This window comes from Aspergillus fumigatus, chromosome 6 (assembly GCF_000002655.1).
Source record: "Aspergillus fumigatus Af293 chromosome 6, whole genome shotgun sequence".
NCBI lineage: Eukaryota > Fungi > Ascomycota > Eurotiomycetes > Eurotiales > Aspergillaceae > Aspergillus > Aspergillus fumigatus.
In genome coordinates, this window is record NC_007199.1 from 758,979 (window position 1) to 774,077 (window position 15,099).

Here is a 15,099-nt window from a genome sequence, read left to right on the forward strand (position 1 = left end):
GCGACTGGGGGATGAGATAAATATGAGGAAGATCTCTCCGGTATGGATTTCATGGATTTTATGGATTCTGTCTTTCGATCCAACTGTTGAGTGATGTTGATGAAGATGCGGTTGAGAGATGCACTTCCTTTTGTAGCGGGTTGGATACTGCAGACGTGTGAGGGATATGTGGCGCAGCAGGTGCCTCTGGGGGATCACGGCAGGTGTGCGAGAACTACAGTGGCTATTCTGTACGTCTCTGTCCGGGTGCATCAGCAGTGCTGACCGTAGAAGAGGAGGAGGAATGACAGGGATCACCGCCGCTGTAAGTCCTCTATTTTCGAGACTGGCGACAGTGGCTGACTGTAACAGCAAGCGCTGGCAAATGCATCCATTGATGATTTCCTTATCCTCGAGTATCGAGATCGGCTTGGAGGTAGATTGAGACATGCGGAGTTTGGAGAAGATGAAAATGGAAATCCGTACGTGGTTGAGCTGGGGGCGAACTGGGTATGCGGCCTTAGAAGTCTATTCGTAGATGGAGTAGATGGAGTTGACTGGAATAGATACATGGAGTTGGAATGGGTGTGAGAGGTATGTATTGTACACCTCGGTAGTATCCCTTCATGCTGACATGCACAGAGAACCCTATTTGGCAGCTGGTGCGTCTCTCCTCCGATCCACGGCAAATATTGACCAGCCCCAGGCAAGAAAACACAACTTGACAGTGACATGTTCCAACTACAGCTCGATACGCACCTACAACGAGACCGGATACACCGACTACCGACATCTCCAGCGCGAGTATGCCGAGGCCTACCGCATCGCCTCTAGAGACGCAGGACGCATCATGACCGAGAATCTGCAGGACCAGACCGCGCGGACTGGCCTCGCGCTGGCCGGCTGGCGGCCACGGAAAGATGATTCGGCAGCACAAGCAGTGGAATGGTGGAATTGGGGTACGTCTCCCGCCACTTCGAGATCGACTTCGAGATCGACATAACTGATCCCACGTGTAGACTGGGAATCCGCCCAAACACCCGATACCAGCTCGCTCGTCTTCGGCCTCGCCGCCGAGAATATCACCTTCCAACAGTTCGGGGCGCGCAACGAGCTGGTCATCGATCCTCGCGGCTACAGCGCCATCATCAACGGCGAGGCCGCCACATTCCTCGCTAGCGAGAATGGCGAGCCGAGCATGGATCCTCGCGTCCGGCTGCAGACACAGGTCACGCAGATTGAGTACTCCGACAAAGGCGCCACGATCCGCAACCGCGACGGTAGCTGCGTGGAAGCCGCGTACGCGATCTGCACATTCTCCCTTGGTGTTCTGCAGAACGACGCAGTCATATTCCGTCCGGCACTCCCCGGGTGGAAACAAACCGCCATCTACAAGTACACCATGGGCACATATACTAAGATCTTCATGCAGTTCGAGGAGATGTTCTGGCCGAACGACACGCAGTTCTTCTTGTACGCGTCGCCGACGGCAAGAGGGTACTTTCCCGTGTTCCAGTCTCTGTCGATGGAGGGGTTTCTTCCGGGGTCGAATATCCTGTTTGTAACTGTCGTGGATGCGGAAGCCTATCGGGTGGAGCGGCAATCCGACCCGGAAACGCAAGCTGAGATCCTCCATGTCCTCCGGCAAATGTTCCCTGACAAGCACATTCCCGAACCGAAAGCGTTCTTCTACCCGCGCTGGTCGGAAGAGCCCTGGGCGTATGGGAGCTACTCCAACTGGCCGGTGGGTACGACGCTGGAGACCCATCAGAATCTGCGAGCGAATGTACAGCGGCTGTGGTTTGCCGGCGAGGCGACGTCATCGGCGTATTTTGGATTTGCGCATGGGGCGTGGTACGAGGGGAAAGAAGTCGGAGAGCATGTGGCCGCGCTGCTGCAGGGGAAGTGTGTTACGTTGCAGGGGCAGAAGGCTTGTGGAGAGAGGAGGCACTACGAGGTGCTCCACGGGACGACGCCGTTGGAGGCATATAACGCCATCAATGGGTGGCCCATGAGTAGCGTTGATCTGTAGATCCACTGCTTGATCTGTTTCATGGAGTATGGTGAATGAGAAGATCTATAGCTGACTCTCACATGCTTTGGATAGTGAATAGACTGCTCTTATGTGAATATTCGTCCCTAGGTTTCCCTCCGACTGCCCGATTCAGTCGTCTCTTCTTCAGCCCATCCATGGACCTCTGAATTTTATCTCCTTGAGGTCATGACTAGTCCGCACATCCACTGTGTGAGCGGTCTTCCTCTCCCACTTTGTCTATACTTGTCTTTTTACTTCTTACTAAAAGGCGATAACCTCGTCGTCAATCCTCCACAGGGCCGACGGTCTTGCAACGACGTCCGTAAATTGCAAGAGGATGATACAGTAATCCTCCGCCAAAGCAATTTATGAAATCATATGGGATGGAAAGCCAACCATCACACCTACCGAGACACCTGATACAGCGGTGGATGGCAAGTACAATGCGAAGCTTTTCAATATTGACGAAGATAAAGCACTGCTCTCCGGAAACGTCCTTACTTTTCAAACAGATAACACAGTCGGTCATCCCCTCCATCGGTGGAGCTGCTAAATATGCAATGGGCTCTCCATCGAGTTCCTGCTCTTAGTGGTGCCGCCGATGCAACCGATGAAGATCTCGATTCCGACTCAGATAAGCTGCTCTGGGGCGGGACACGTGGGAGATGAATCTAGAGGCAACTGACGAGGACATTGAGGAAGAAATGGTGGACGAAATGGAGAAGGAAGAGGAACTTGCTCACTCACTGCATCTCTGCGTCGAAAGGATCCGGATTCCTGTATTCCGAGTTCGAGAGCAGGTCGCTCTCCAGGTCATGGTCAACCTAGCGACGATGGCGGTTTGCCTCCCTTTGTGTCGTCTTTTGTAAGTACCACCTCTGGGACTTAGTATGAGGCTGTATGTTTGATGGCTTTCATCGTCTTTAACATACTAACAGTGGTGCTGGTTAGGTTGTTTAGGAATGACAAGCAGGCCCTTTCCTTGTCTTTTTGGGGCTTCTTTTGACCTCGACGGCGAGATATACCTTAAGGTAATACAGTGCGCATGCAATGTGGCAACGTGCAAAGATAAGAAGCCACAGCCTACGCTGGCGATGACCAGACTTCCAATCAGATCAGGTTGCAGAGCTTCTGTGCGCGCAAGACATCAGTCTATCAAGGACAAAGCTCCTTTTAATTATCCACGGAAGTATGGAACCTAATGGTGTGGTTAATACAGCTCAAGTCCAAGAAGAGAACTCCGGCCAATGGCAAGAAGAACGATGAAGACGTAAGGCTGCCATCACCATGACCCGATTCCACAAGGAGTAGCACCGGGCACTCAGGCAACACGCCTAACACGGTGGATGGTTTTTGGCCAGTCGGCCAGACCTGGCGCTAGTCCAGCAGATGTTCAGCCTCTGGACCTAGATAAGCTGCGAGCCATAGCCCCCCCCGACGGACGAGCTACGACAGTTCATTCACAGTATTACAGTCAAGAGACTCACGGGCAGACGGTCAGCCAGGCTCGTTCGAACCATGGGGCATCTTGCTTCATGTTGTTTTACCAACTTGATACTTACTGCATGCTTTCTTGTTTTGGTTTTCTTTTACTACATGGGTAAATTGCTGTACGCCCAAGGTCACGGGTGGATATACATCAGTTATCCACTCTCTTAGCGGTGACAACTTATTGTCCCCGACATAGTGCCAGCCAATGTTGACTCGGACGATGTCCATGGGTGCAACATCATGCCTACATCAGACGAGGAAATCGTCAATATGCTATTGTTGACTAGCCTCAGAAAGTCTCCCGAAGATGGCTATGGTACACCCAGGATGACTGGGAAGCACATACCAGACCAGGGAGGTGTTGCTGAATGAGCTCAGGCTTGGACAGATAGAGCTCTTTGCATCCTCACCATGGGATTACCATGAATGTGTTGCAAGAAAGAATGCCAGACGACGACCTAGGGGAGTTCCTATGGGCTAGCTTGCCGCCGAACTCTAATCTAGATGCCATCAGAGAACGGATCATTCGACGCCGAGAATAGTCCATATACACGTCTTCCGTACAGATGCTCAATCGGATCGGATCCAGGAAGGGTATTTCAAGCGAAGCGGCCAGAGCGACAGGATGCGGAGCCAGAGAGAGTCCATGCAGTCATTGAGTGCATGGCCCTGATATTGCCATAAGTAGACTGAGTCTGGCCAGTTCATGCTCACTGAAGATTGAACAGATGTTTTTAGTGTTCAGTACGAGTATCATTAGATACTATATCCAAGAATCTAAATCAAAACCGACTCATTTGCATTGACCAGGATCCCTTCAACGTATGACAAGTAGGGTGCAGACCTCTTCAACCCTGAAGCAATCTGGAAGCACATCAGAAGATCCCATGTACACCCTATCTTGACTACACTCACTGCATTTCGACATCCATTAAGCTCACCGTAGCATCACAGAATGGCCACCCCTCGACTTCAGCCCCATGTTGCTCCAACACCCCCAAGCTAGTCATTCCCGACATCAAAATCTTCAATTCCGCACTGGGCCGCCAACTCAACCCACCCCCGATATCCACTTCATCATGATCTTCCCTGTCCCACCAGACGGCAAGACAAGACTTATTATTTGACCCCCGTGCAGGCGGCGGCCCCAAGCCCCTACGCATGTTCTACAACGCAGACATACGCGAGCTATCATCAACCGACCCAAGCCCCGGCTGCAGATAGCAATGAGCATTTTGCAACCTTTACCGGTATACAAGGATCATCATGGGTCTTGCAGGGAACTCATCCCGACAGACTCGGCGATGGTGGAAGCGGACCGTCCGTATGCCAAAGAGCCGAATGCTTCGTACATGGCGCGGCAGACATGCGACTACGACGCAATGGAGGAGCTACATTATTGAGAAGGGATTTAAAAGTTGCTTAGTCGGTTGTGGCTGCACAAAGAGCGGTGGTATGTTCAGTCGGATGGACAGGTGCGAGGGGTGTAGATTGTTAGACGGAGTAGAACAGCGCGGATGGTTGTCATTGAGAACTGGACGCAGAGGGGCGGTTCTCCAATAAACAGCAGGAGGTCGATATTTCTGGGCTGAGAAGGTAGTAATTGTTGTTATTATTGTGGAGGACTTTTTGCGGTCTGCGAGTGGTGATACAGGAGATTGGCGTTTCGGCGCGAGGGCGTGGAATCGTGGCTGTAATAGTTTAAAGTTATTGCCTTGGGAATGAGGTATATACTACTTCGGGTGGACCTGAGGTTGCAACGGGAATGTTGATTGGGCTCAATGGTAATAGAGGTATGTGAATTGATAGCTACTCGAGCTGAGATCAATGGCCAAGGTTTTTAGGAGCAGCAGTCGCCGGGCCTTCAGGGGTAACGTATGCCTGTTATTGTCAGCGTAACCCTCTGAGCTATGGAGTATAGGTCAGTCATACCTTGGTCATGCCTCCATCTACGACAAAATCGCTTCCATTGACGAAACTGCTCTCGTCGCTGGCAAGGAACACGACCGCATGCGCCTGCTCGATGGCCTCGCCGAACCGGCCTGTCGGGAAGTGAACCTCGCGGCGGTGACGCTTGGGCTGGTCATCACCTAGCCAGTCTTGCAGAAGAGGGGTGCTGCGACGCGGTTAGCGGTTTCTCGCTATCTCGCGACGAAACGACTTACTTGAGCGGAGCAGGGCAGAGAGCATTGAACCTGAAACCTTCACGAGCATGGACAATAGCCAACTCCCGAGTCAAGGCGAGAACAGCACCTTTGCTGGCTGTGTAGGCCAGCTGAGGCGTTGCGCTTCCCACCAGGGCAACCACACTCGCCGTGTTGATAATGCTACCCCTGGTCTTCTTGTGACGACGCAGACTCAGCACGGCATGCTTGCAGCCAAACCAGACACCCTTGACGTTAATGTTCTGTGTCAGATCCCAGATCTTCTCTGGTGTATCGACCGCATCGGCGTCGTCAGCGTGCATGATCCCCGCGTTGTTGAACATCACGTCCGTTCCACCCCAGCTATCCTGGGACTCGACCATGGCCTGCACTTCAGATTCCTTGGAGACATCGCACTTGATTGTTTCGACTCGGGGCGCGTTGGGGACGACTTCCTTGACTTTAGCCAGGGCTTTCTCGAGAGCGGGAGCGGAGATATCGGCCATCAGGACGTTGGCACCTTCGCGAGCGAAGAGGATACTGGTTTCGAGACCGATGCCACTGCGGGAAATCCATCAGTATATCAACCGAGTGATTGGGAGATGACTTACCCTGCGGCACCGGTGATGATGGCATTCTTGCCTTGGAGTCTTCCTCGAGAAGCCATTTTGTTTTTGTCTTTGCAGCTCGATCAGTCACTGAGGCTTCGTAGTGTGGGGTAATCAATAGATATGACAGAGGCGTGTGAAGGCAAAACGGCTTCCTATGAGATTAAAAGTCCAAGAAAAGACAGGCAATCTATGAGGCAACTGAGCACTCGAGAATGTACGGAGGAAAAGACGGTCAGGAGTCGACGAGCTCCCCAAGAAGAGACACGATACTGTGACACAGCTCCGGCGCGGGGCATGTGGATCGAATTATCTAATCGGCGGTTGGCCGGTGACGATAACAACAGTGGGCGATGGTCCGGTACTTGTATGCCAGAAATATACAGAAAATCATTTTCGAGTTGTCGCTTCAATCATCTAGGCAGGGATCTGCTATTTTTTCCTTCAAAACCAATTCCTATCATGATCGCTTATCTATTATCGGCTCCTATCCTTGTCTGTAATATGCAATAGCACCGGTGTGGCCGACAGACCGTCGATAAGCTCCGATAAGGCACCTAGGCGCTGAGGCTCTCCACACTCAACACGGCCCCCGTTCTTCTGCATCTCCAACCCCCTACCACCACGCCGGTAAGCTCATCCCCTGTCCATTGTGCCGCCTACAGACTCAACTTACCGTCCCAGGAAATCTCGTCAACCATGTCCGCGTCCACGTCTTCCTGCAAAGTGACCCTCGAGAACGTCGCCGAGATCCTGAAAAATGACACCAAGGTCAAGCTGGCAGGTGTCGACGTGGACGGCCAGCTGCGCGGCAAGCTCATCTCCAAGAAGAAATTCCTCTCCATCGCGGCTGACGGGTTCGGATTCTGCTCCGTGATTTTTGGCTGGGACATGCACGACCGGACATACTTTAAAGAGCTGGCGATCAGTAATAAGGAGAATGGATACCGGGATCTTGTCGCAGTGCCTGATCTGAGCAGCTTTCGCCGAATCCCCTGGGAGAACGATGTCCCTTTCTTTCTTGTCAGCTTTTTCGATCCGGAGACGAAGGCCCCTGTCTGTGCTTGTCCACGGGGGCTGTTGAAGACGGCGCTCAGTAAGGTGGAGGCAGCGGGATACCGTGCTATGGCCGGGGGTAGGTCGATTGCTCTACTTGATTTCCCAGGACCTTGAAACGCTTGCTGATTGATTTCCAGCGGAGTATGAGTTCTATCAATTTCGCGCACCAGGCGACTACTCCACACCCGAGCGGAATGCCTCCGCGACCGCCGCCTTTCTCCAAAAGAACCCTGTTGAAGCGTTGCCTGCGCTGACGGAGGGTATGTTTGGGTATAGTCTTACTCGCCCGATACATAATCAGGAGTACTACTACGGCATATTCGACGCATGCGAGCAGTTCAACTGCGAGATTGAGGGATGGCACACGGAAAGCGGGCCGGGTGTATTTGAGGCAGTGAGTGTCCTTGGCTGATGGGCAGGGCATGGGCTGACGCGTTCAGGCATTACAATTCGGGGAAGCCAAGGAAATGGCCGACAAGGCTGGGTTATTCAAGTAAGTCGGTCGTGGTATACGAAGCTTTGGCGGCTTGCTGACCTTTCAGATACGTGGTCAAGTCTATCGGCGCGAAACATGGCATCACGCCAGCGTTCATGGCCAAACCACGCGAAGGCCTGCCCGGCAACAGCGGACACATGCATATCTCGCTGGTTACAGAAGATGGAAAGAATGCTTTCCTCCGCCCGACACCTGATCCATCCCCGCCCTACCCAGACGTCGCACACCTCTCCGATCTAGGAAGACACTTCTTGGCGGGTATTCTAACGGGCCTTCCGGATATCATGCCTCTTTTTGCACCAACGATCAACTCATACAAGCGGCTGGTGGAGAACTTCTGGGCCCCGGTCACCGTATCCTGGGGTCTGGAGCACCGGGCCGCTTCCATCCGGCTGATCACCCCGCCCACAGCCAGCGCGAAAGCAACTCGATTCGAGGTGCGCGTGCCCGGTGCAGACGCGAACCCACACTTTGTCCTAGCCGCTATCGTCGCGTTGGGTTGGCGCGGTGTCGAGAAGAAGCTGGAAATCCCGGTCCCGCCTCTGTCTAAGGACGAGGACATGGGTGGTGCCAGCGATCAGGGGGTCCGACTGGCCAAAACATTGAAGGAGGCGACAGTTGCATTCATGCGCAAGGAAAGCGTTGCACGAGAGGTATTTGGCGATCAATTCGTAGATCACTTTGGGGGGACGCGAGAACATGAGGTGCACCTGTGGGAGGAAGCGGTGACTGATTGGTTTGTGTTCCCCGCATGCATGACGACAGGGATGATGCTAACGCAGGACAGGGAGGTGCGGCGATACATCGAAACGGTCTAACGAGTCCTACGGTCCAACGGCTGTTGCATATACCCAGGTTGTTTGTTTACCTTGAATCATGCTGTATCGTCGAGTTGATGGCTCAGCGAGTGTTGTACATTGCTTGTCACTATGCAGAGCGTATGAAGTAGAGCGCGATAGATCCTTCTATTTGTCTCTTATCGTCAGTCTGAAACAGATACCCCGTTTGCTCCCGAGAGTGTATCAAATCGGAATGGGGCCCGGAAGCTAGAGCTCTATTCTCTAGCTACAGGTTATCACATGCAGCCAGTCATCTTCACATGCCACATGCCAACCCTCAAGATCGCAATGTCGACAGTCAGTAGATGGAACATTTGATATAATAGTTGGTATGCCGTTCGAGAATAAATTGCATTTTTGATCTTGAATTGCTAAATACGTCTGTCGAAATGGGTGTTGATTGTGGTGGCACTGATAATAGTCGTCCTGATGGATGGATGACTCCATCGGAACAAGTCGGACAAGAGCCTGAGGCAGCGACAGGCCGAAACAGAGCTGCAGGGTTCAGGCCTAGATCATCCTGACGTTGGACCGCGGCTTCAACGGCAAGGGCGATCTCGGGCATGCGGGAGGACTTCCTCGGTTGATCGATTTGATCTGAATTGGTATCTTCAGTCACAATTAGCCGTATGCAATAAACTCATCAGTACACCGAAACGGCCGAGAAAATTCATTCACTCAAAACAGATCAAAGCGAGCAATTGGTTCTAAATGCGTGATTATATATAGTAATAGTATTAGCAGTGGATGATAATCAATCGGTCTGCGGCGGCCCCCGGGTGAGGGGAAGCAGAAAGACACCTCAGGCAGGAAGCGGGGAGTCGGCCGAAAGATCAATACACACTAGTAAGATAACTGGTAATCTATATTTCCTTCTCGGGCTTAGTGCAAGAGATGTCCGCGGAAAAGTCATGTGATTTGCTCCAAAACAGTCAACTTCCGCTCATCCAGCCCTGGTGATGCACGATGACTGGCTGTGGTCCATCAGTGATAGGATGTTTTCCACAGTTTCCCTGAAGACTGCTTCCCCATAACATGAGAATAACTTACCGATTACAGCTGGATGACTGGAATGGAAATGGATATGGGTGACCTCCCAAGGTTTCCGTGTTTCGCCCATGGTTGGTCCAAACTTCCAATGGGCCGCGGTTGTTCATCGTTCTGACGTATGTCTTTCTTCGTACTCCCGAAGGACCTATGCATGCGATCCTTCTATATATTGTCGTCTAGGTGCTGCGCCGGGCTTTGATTTCTTTCCTTCTTCTTCTTGAACTTTATTTGGGTGGCTTTTCTTCATCCATCACCTCATCCCCAGCCATTGATCATTGCAAAAGACAATATCAACATGAGCCAAATCGAAGTACAGCTCAAGGATGTCGCCATCCTGGGCGCCGTGAACAACGAGCATCGCAAGATCCTCACCAAGGAAGCTTGCGCTTTCCTCGCCATCCTCCACCGCACCTTCAACCCTACCCGGAAAGCCCTCCTGCAGCGCCGTATCGATCGCCAGGCCGAGATCGACAAGGGTCATCTGCCTGACTTCCTCCCCGAGACCAAACACATTCGTGAAAATGACGCCTGGAAGGGTGCTCCTCCCGCTCCCGGTCTGGTTGACCGTCGCGTGGAGATCACTGGTCCCACGGACCGCAAGATGGTCGTCAATGCTCTGAATGCGGACGTCTGGACTTACATGGCGGATTTCGAGGGTGAGTCACTTGACATTTAATTGCATTAAAAAGACAAACTGACAGGCGTAGACTCGAGTGCCCCTACCTGGGCGAACATGATCAACGGTCAAGTCAACTTGTACGATGCTATTCGCCGTCAGATCGACTTCAAGCAAGGAAACAAGGAGTACAAGCTCCGTACAGACCGCGCCCTTCCCACCCTGATTGCTCGTGCTCGAGGCTGGCACCTTGACGAGAAGCACTTTACTGTGGACGGCGAGCCTATCTCTGGCAGCTTGTTCGACTTTGGTCTTTACTTCTTCCACAACGCCAAGGAGCTGGTTGCTCGCGGCCACGGTCCTTACTTCTACCTCCCCAAGATGGAGTCCCACCTCGAGGCCAGACTCTGGAATGACGTCTTCAACCTCGCTCAGGACTACATCGGCATGCCCCGGGGGACCATCCGTGCGACTGTTCTGATTGAGACCATCACTGCTGCGTTTGAGATGGATGAGGTGAGTCCAGGATACTCTCCAGCTAGCTTTGGTGCCATGTGCTAACATGTGCAGATTATCTATGAACTGCGTGATCACAGCTCCGGTCTCAACTGCGGCCGCTGGGATTACATCTTCTCCTTCATCAAGAAGTTCCGCAAGCACCCCAACTTTGTCCTTCCCGACCGCTCTGATGTCACCATGACTGTGCCATTCATGGACGCCTATGTGAAGCTGCTCATCAAGACTTGCCACCGCCGTGGTGTTCACGCTATGGTAAGTTTTCGCTCTCTGCCTGATCAACCGACGAGAAACTGACAGTCCCAGGGTGGTATGGCTGCTCAGATCCCTATCAAGGATGACCCTGTCGCCAACGACAAGGCCATGGAGAGCGTGCGCGCCGACAAGCTGCGTGAGGTCCGTGCCGGCCACGACGGTACCTGGGTTGCTCACCCCGCTCTCGCCTCCATTGCCTCCGAGGTCTTCAACAAATACATGCCTACCCCCAACCAGCTGTTCGTCCGCCGGCAGGACGTCAACATCACCGCCAACGATCTGCTCAACACCAACGTCCCTGGCAAGATCACCGAAGAGGGTATCCGCAAGAATTTGAACATCGGTCTTTCCTACATGGAGGGCTGGCTCCGCGGTGTCGGCTGCATCCCGATCAACTACCTGATGGTATGCCTTTTCACGTGGACTTTGACTACTTTCATCCTTGCTAACTTCCGAGTAGGAGGATGCCGCTACCGCCGAAGTGTCCCGGTCTCAGCTCTGGCAGTGGGTGCACCACCAGGTCACCAGCTCCGAGGGCAAGAAGATCGACAAGGCCTACGCTCTGCGTCTGCTCCAGGAGCAGGCCGACAGCCTGGCCGCCAAGTCACCCAAGGGCAACAAGTTCCAGCTGGCGGCCCGTTACTTTGCCGGTCAGGTGACGGGTGAGGACTATGCGGACTTCCTTACCAGTCTGCTGTACAATGAGATCTCGACCCCGGGTACTGCGTCGAAATTGTAGCCTGCAAGATTGTGAGCGTGCTGGTGCCAGATTGATGATTGATGATTCCCCTGTACTGTACATTTAGCATCAATACATTGTCAGTAATTTTCTTGATTCTCGAAGTAATCTTGTAGATGTCGACAGAGCTATTAGACATAAGCGAACGCCTCTGTCTTCCAAACGGATGAGTTCTTGTCACATCTATAACACAGGGTTTCACTTTCCTCTTCAATGGTATCACCCAAGTGAGAAGCAGTGTCTATTCTATGCTTGTGCTAAATAGGTGCAGCTTCACAAGCAAAAAGCAAATTCCGCTTCAGTGGCTATTGGACCTGACATCTACTCTATCGGTTCCATGACAATAGACAACCAATTGGCCATTGTCCATCTCCATAGATTTCAAATTGAGTTTCTTTGTATCACAATGCCATTGTCAAGCCTCGCTTCGTCGTTTCATCGATTCTCCTTCTTTGTCGAGAGAATCTCGGGATGTTCCTCACTGGATCCACTCAGACAATGCCTTGACATGATGTCTCTCAATCCGTCGGTAGACATCTCACCCAGCTTCTCTGCACGCCATCCTCGTGTCCCCGGTGTCTTACTTTGTGTCTAGGACATCTATCTTCATTTTTCAATTGAGATGTCTCTCTTCTCTACAAGACATCACCGTCTTGTCGCGATGTACCGAAATAATGTCTTATATCGACAGAGTGTGTCTCATTTCTCTGCTCACGACAGATATAAATTTCATACGAAGTCTGCTCAAAATGGACATTCTTCTCACCATCACCATTATCCTTTGGATATCCTGCTCTTCTCTCTTCTCGCTTCTCTACTCTACCTTGTTCGAAATATCGAACCTCCAACTACTACATCAGCGCATCCTCTACAACTTCTTGAATATCTCGTCCCATACCTTTGGCCTTTCACTCCACCAAGAAGAACCAGGGTAAGAAGGACAAATGTCCCAAAGACCAACATCCTCCCATGACTCCTCCGCCCCGCACCACATCCCAGTAGACGACTGCCTAACCTACGACACAGGATACCGCCCGAACCTCCCCGGCCAACGCACCTGGTGGGTCTTTTGCCCTGTGACGGGGGCTTTCGACAACAGCTACGCCCTCCTCGGCGCGATGATCGAGTGCGTCGCGCGCGGACAGGCCACGCTGGCACCGGCCTGGGACCGTACCTTCGCGGGAGGCATCTGGTATGATTTCGATTGCGGGGCTGATGTTCTGGATGGGCGGCTGCTGATGGATATGGCGGTCGATGATATGCAGAGGAGGATCGAGAGGTATATGTCTACGAATGATGGGCAGATGGGGTGTAAGCCTGCGCTTGGGTTTCGGTAGGTATTGTCTGGGGATTCTGACGGTTGCTGACGGTTGCAGGTTTGTGTGCGGAGAGGGGGAGGGATTGCGAGAGCGATAGGTATGTTTCCTTATTGTTGCAAGTGGTTACTTTGTTGCAATTGGTTTGGTTGGTTGAGGCTCCTTGAAGTACTGCGGGTTACTGGTTTCATACTGCTCGATGCGCTTCGATTATGGCAAATTAAGTTTGCAATGAATATCCCATACTGAGATGCAATACGTAGGGTAGTAAATGTGCGCATGATATGGCATCCCAGTGAGGAAGCATCCAAGTCCTGGATTGCAGAACCCAGTTGAGGAAGATATGATACTTCTGGGGTGTAGTTAATCTATGAGGAACCTTGTGAGCTCTAAAGTAAACAGTATCCAATGAACGAGACACTAACTCATGATACCATTATATGATATTATTGCCTAATGATGTCCAACATCAATTGAACTCCTCTCCTCAACGCTCAGAAGCGGATACCTTCCTTACCCCAGCCAATGCAGAGCAGCAGTCTGACATCAACAAATGTGAGAGATAGGGACAGTACAATCAACCCTAGTGGATGAACAACCCATCGAGAGGAAAACATCCGTCGTAGTTGCTAGGACACATGAACCCCCTCTTCGCATTTCCTGTCGTAATTCTATATATTCCCAGAACTAAAGAACCCTGCTGGTAATTAGGCGAGGGTTGGGAACCTCCGTATGCAAAAAATAAATAGTATCAGCAAGCTGGAAGTTATAGCATCCAAAATGCACGGTGCAGAATATCTACACATCAAGGCAGACACGACTCTAGGAGCAAAGCTCAATCCAGAAATCTAGGCTACGCTTGCAGTGACGAGGTCTTGCATCTCTTTCTTTCATACGCAGACAGAAGCAACAGTCATAGTCCAGTGAAGTTGACTCTACGGAGTATTCCAACGACCTCCACCACCTCCACGTGCTTCCCGCCTGGGGTCAAGCTTTGCTAGTCTAGCGTACACAATTGACTCCACTCATGTACTCATCTCAGGGCCTCGATTTAGATATACTCCCAAGCGGCAGCCCGAGTGTCATTCGAAGGTACCGCCAAAGCATTGAAACCGAGACATTCCGCACCGCTGGCAACGTTCGCAACAGAGGCATACACCTGCCAGTGCGTGGCGGTGCCATTGCTCTTGGGGCAAGCGATGAAGCCCTTGGCGCCCTGGCCCTTGTAGGCGAAGTGTCCGAATGGCGTGCCGGCGCTGTGGACAAAGGGACCGGTAGAGGAGCCAGGGGGGATGGAGCCCGAGTGAGCGGTGGTGAAGCGGAGGGCACCGCGGGGGTCAACGTAGATGCGCTGGCCGCCGGGGACGGCGACGTCCTGTGTTTGTCAGTACATTTCAAACCAGGCGAGTATAGGGCAGGACGTACCAAGGCGTTCGCGCTGGCGAACCGGGTGGTGGTGCCTGGGGGGCAGCCGCTGACCTTCTCGACGGGCTCAGGGCAGAAGGTGGAGGGGGACTCGCCGAGCCAGAAGTTGCCGTGGGCTGCATTCATGGGGAGCAAGTGGATGGGCGAGCCGGAGCGGGCGGACATGACGGAGAATTTCGTGCTGTTGCTGGTGTGGTAGCTGTAGCTGTTGCTGTGGCCATTGTTGCGGATGGGGATGCTGACGGCAGAGGCCAGGGTGAGGAGTGAGAAAAGAACCGGGATCTTCATTTTGCTTGTGGATATACTCCGTCGATATGCGTGTAGCTGTAGTTATAATGTAGCTGCTGAGAATGGGTGATAGATGGGTCTGAAGAGGGAGGGTTTAAATACCTGCTGTGCCAGCACGAACGGATGAAAACCCAGATCTGATCAGCCACCCTTCATTTTCATCATCCCTTATCTAATTCTTCCACGAGAGACACAGCCTTGCCCCATGTGGCATCTCGAGTGCCCATCTCCACTTGGCCCTGG

At 52.3% G+C, this 15,099-nt stretch overlaps 6 protein-coding genes across 6 annotated transcripts; 4 read left to right on the top strand and 2 right to left on the bottom strand.

Annotated features, from left to right (window-relative positions):
• Positions 1–105: 105 nt before the first annotated feature.
• On the top strand, positions 106–2,212 carry AFUA_6G03510 (uncharacterized protein; the record flags this gene model as incomplete). The annotated part of the gene is made up of 6 exons (XM_077804956.1): positions 106–230; positions 274–304; positions 352–489; positions 546–573; positions 624–938; positions 999–2,212. The coding sequence occupies 6 exons, from the start codon at positions 106–108 to the stop codon at positions 2,009–2,011; spliced, it is 1,650 nt and encodes a 549-aa protein (XP_077661092.1). The 3' UTR covers positions 2,012–2,212.
• Positions 2,213–4,192: 1,980 nt separating this feature from the next.
• AFUA_6G03520 (putative short-chain dehydrogenase/reductase family protein) lies at positions 4,193–6,316 on the bottom strand (the record flags this gene model as incomplete). The annotated part of the gene is made up of 4 exons (XM_742632.2): positions 4,193–5,386; positions 5,438–5,621; positions 5,671–6,210; positions 6,261–6,316. The coding sequence occupies 4 exons, from the start codon at positions 6,314–6,316 to the stop codon at positions 5,330–5,332; spliced, it is 837 nt and encodes a 278-aa protein (XP_747725.1). The 3' UTR covers positions 4,193–5,329.
• Positions 6,317–6,956: 640 nt separating this feature from the next.
• Positions 6,957–9,411, top strand: AFUA_6G03530 (glutamine synthetase family protein; the record flags this gene model as incomplete). Its single annotated transcript, XM_077804957.1, has 5 exons — positions 6,957–7,392; positions 7,454–7,710; positions 7,757–7,809; positions 7,859–8,548; positions 8,600–9,411. 5 exons carry the CDS (start codon positions 6,957–6,959, stop codon positions 8,628–8,630), a joined length of 1,467 nt encoding a protein of 488 aa, XP_077661093.1. The 3' UTR covers positions 8,631–9,411.
• Positions 9,412–9,618: 207 nt separating this feature from the next.
• On the top strand, positions 9,619–11,930 carry acuE (malate synthase). The gene is made up of 5 exons (XM_742630.2): positions 9,619–10,357; positions 10,409–10,833; positions 10,888–11,088; positions 11,140–11,493; positions 11,549–11,930. The coding sequence occupies exons 1-5, from the start codon at positions 9,997–9,999 to the stop codon at positions 11,825–11,827; spliced, it is 1,620 nt and encodes a 539-aa protein (XP_747723.1). The 5' UTR covers positions 9,619–9,996; the 3' UTR covers positions 11,828–11,930.
• An 841-nt stretch (positions 11,931–12,771) lies between these two features.
• AFUA_6G03550 (uncharacterized protein) lies at positions 12,772–13,164 on the top strand (the record flags this gene model as incomplete). Its single annotated transcript, XM_742629.1, has 1 exon — positions 12,772–13,164. One exon carries the CDS (start codon positions 12,772–12,774, stop codon positions 13,162–13,164), a length of 393 nt encoding a protein of 130 aa, XP_747722.1.
• Positions 13,165–14,194: 1,030 nt separating this feature from the next.
• Positions 14,195–14,856, bottom strand: AFUA_6G03560 (putative IgE-binding protein; the record flags this gene model as incomplete). Its single annotated transcript, XM_742628.1, has 2 exons — positions 14,195–14,518; positions 14,569–14,856. 2 exons carry the CDS (start codon positions 14,854–14,856, stop codon positions 14,195–14,197), a joined length of 612 nt encoding a protein of 203 aa, XP_747721.1.
• Between the last annotated feature and the right edge of the window lie 243 nt (positions 14,857–15,099).

Coding starts and splice junctions, on each gene's coding strand:
- acuE (XM_742630.2), top strand. CDS start 9,997: ATGAGCCAAATCGAAGTACAGCTCAAGGATGTCGCCATCCTGGGCGCC. Junction 10,358..10,408: donor TTACATGGCGGATTTCGAGG/GTGAGTCACTTG, acceptor TGACAGGCGTAG/ACTCGAGTGCCCCTACCTGG. Junction 11,089..11,139: donor GCCGTGGTGTTCACGCTATG/GTAAGTTTTCGC, acceptor TGACAGTCCCAG/GGTGGTATGGCTGCTCAGAT.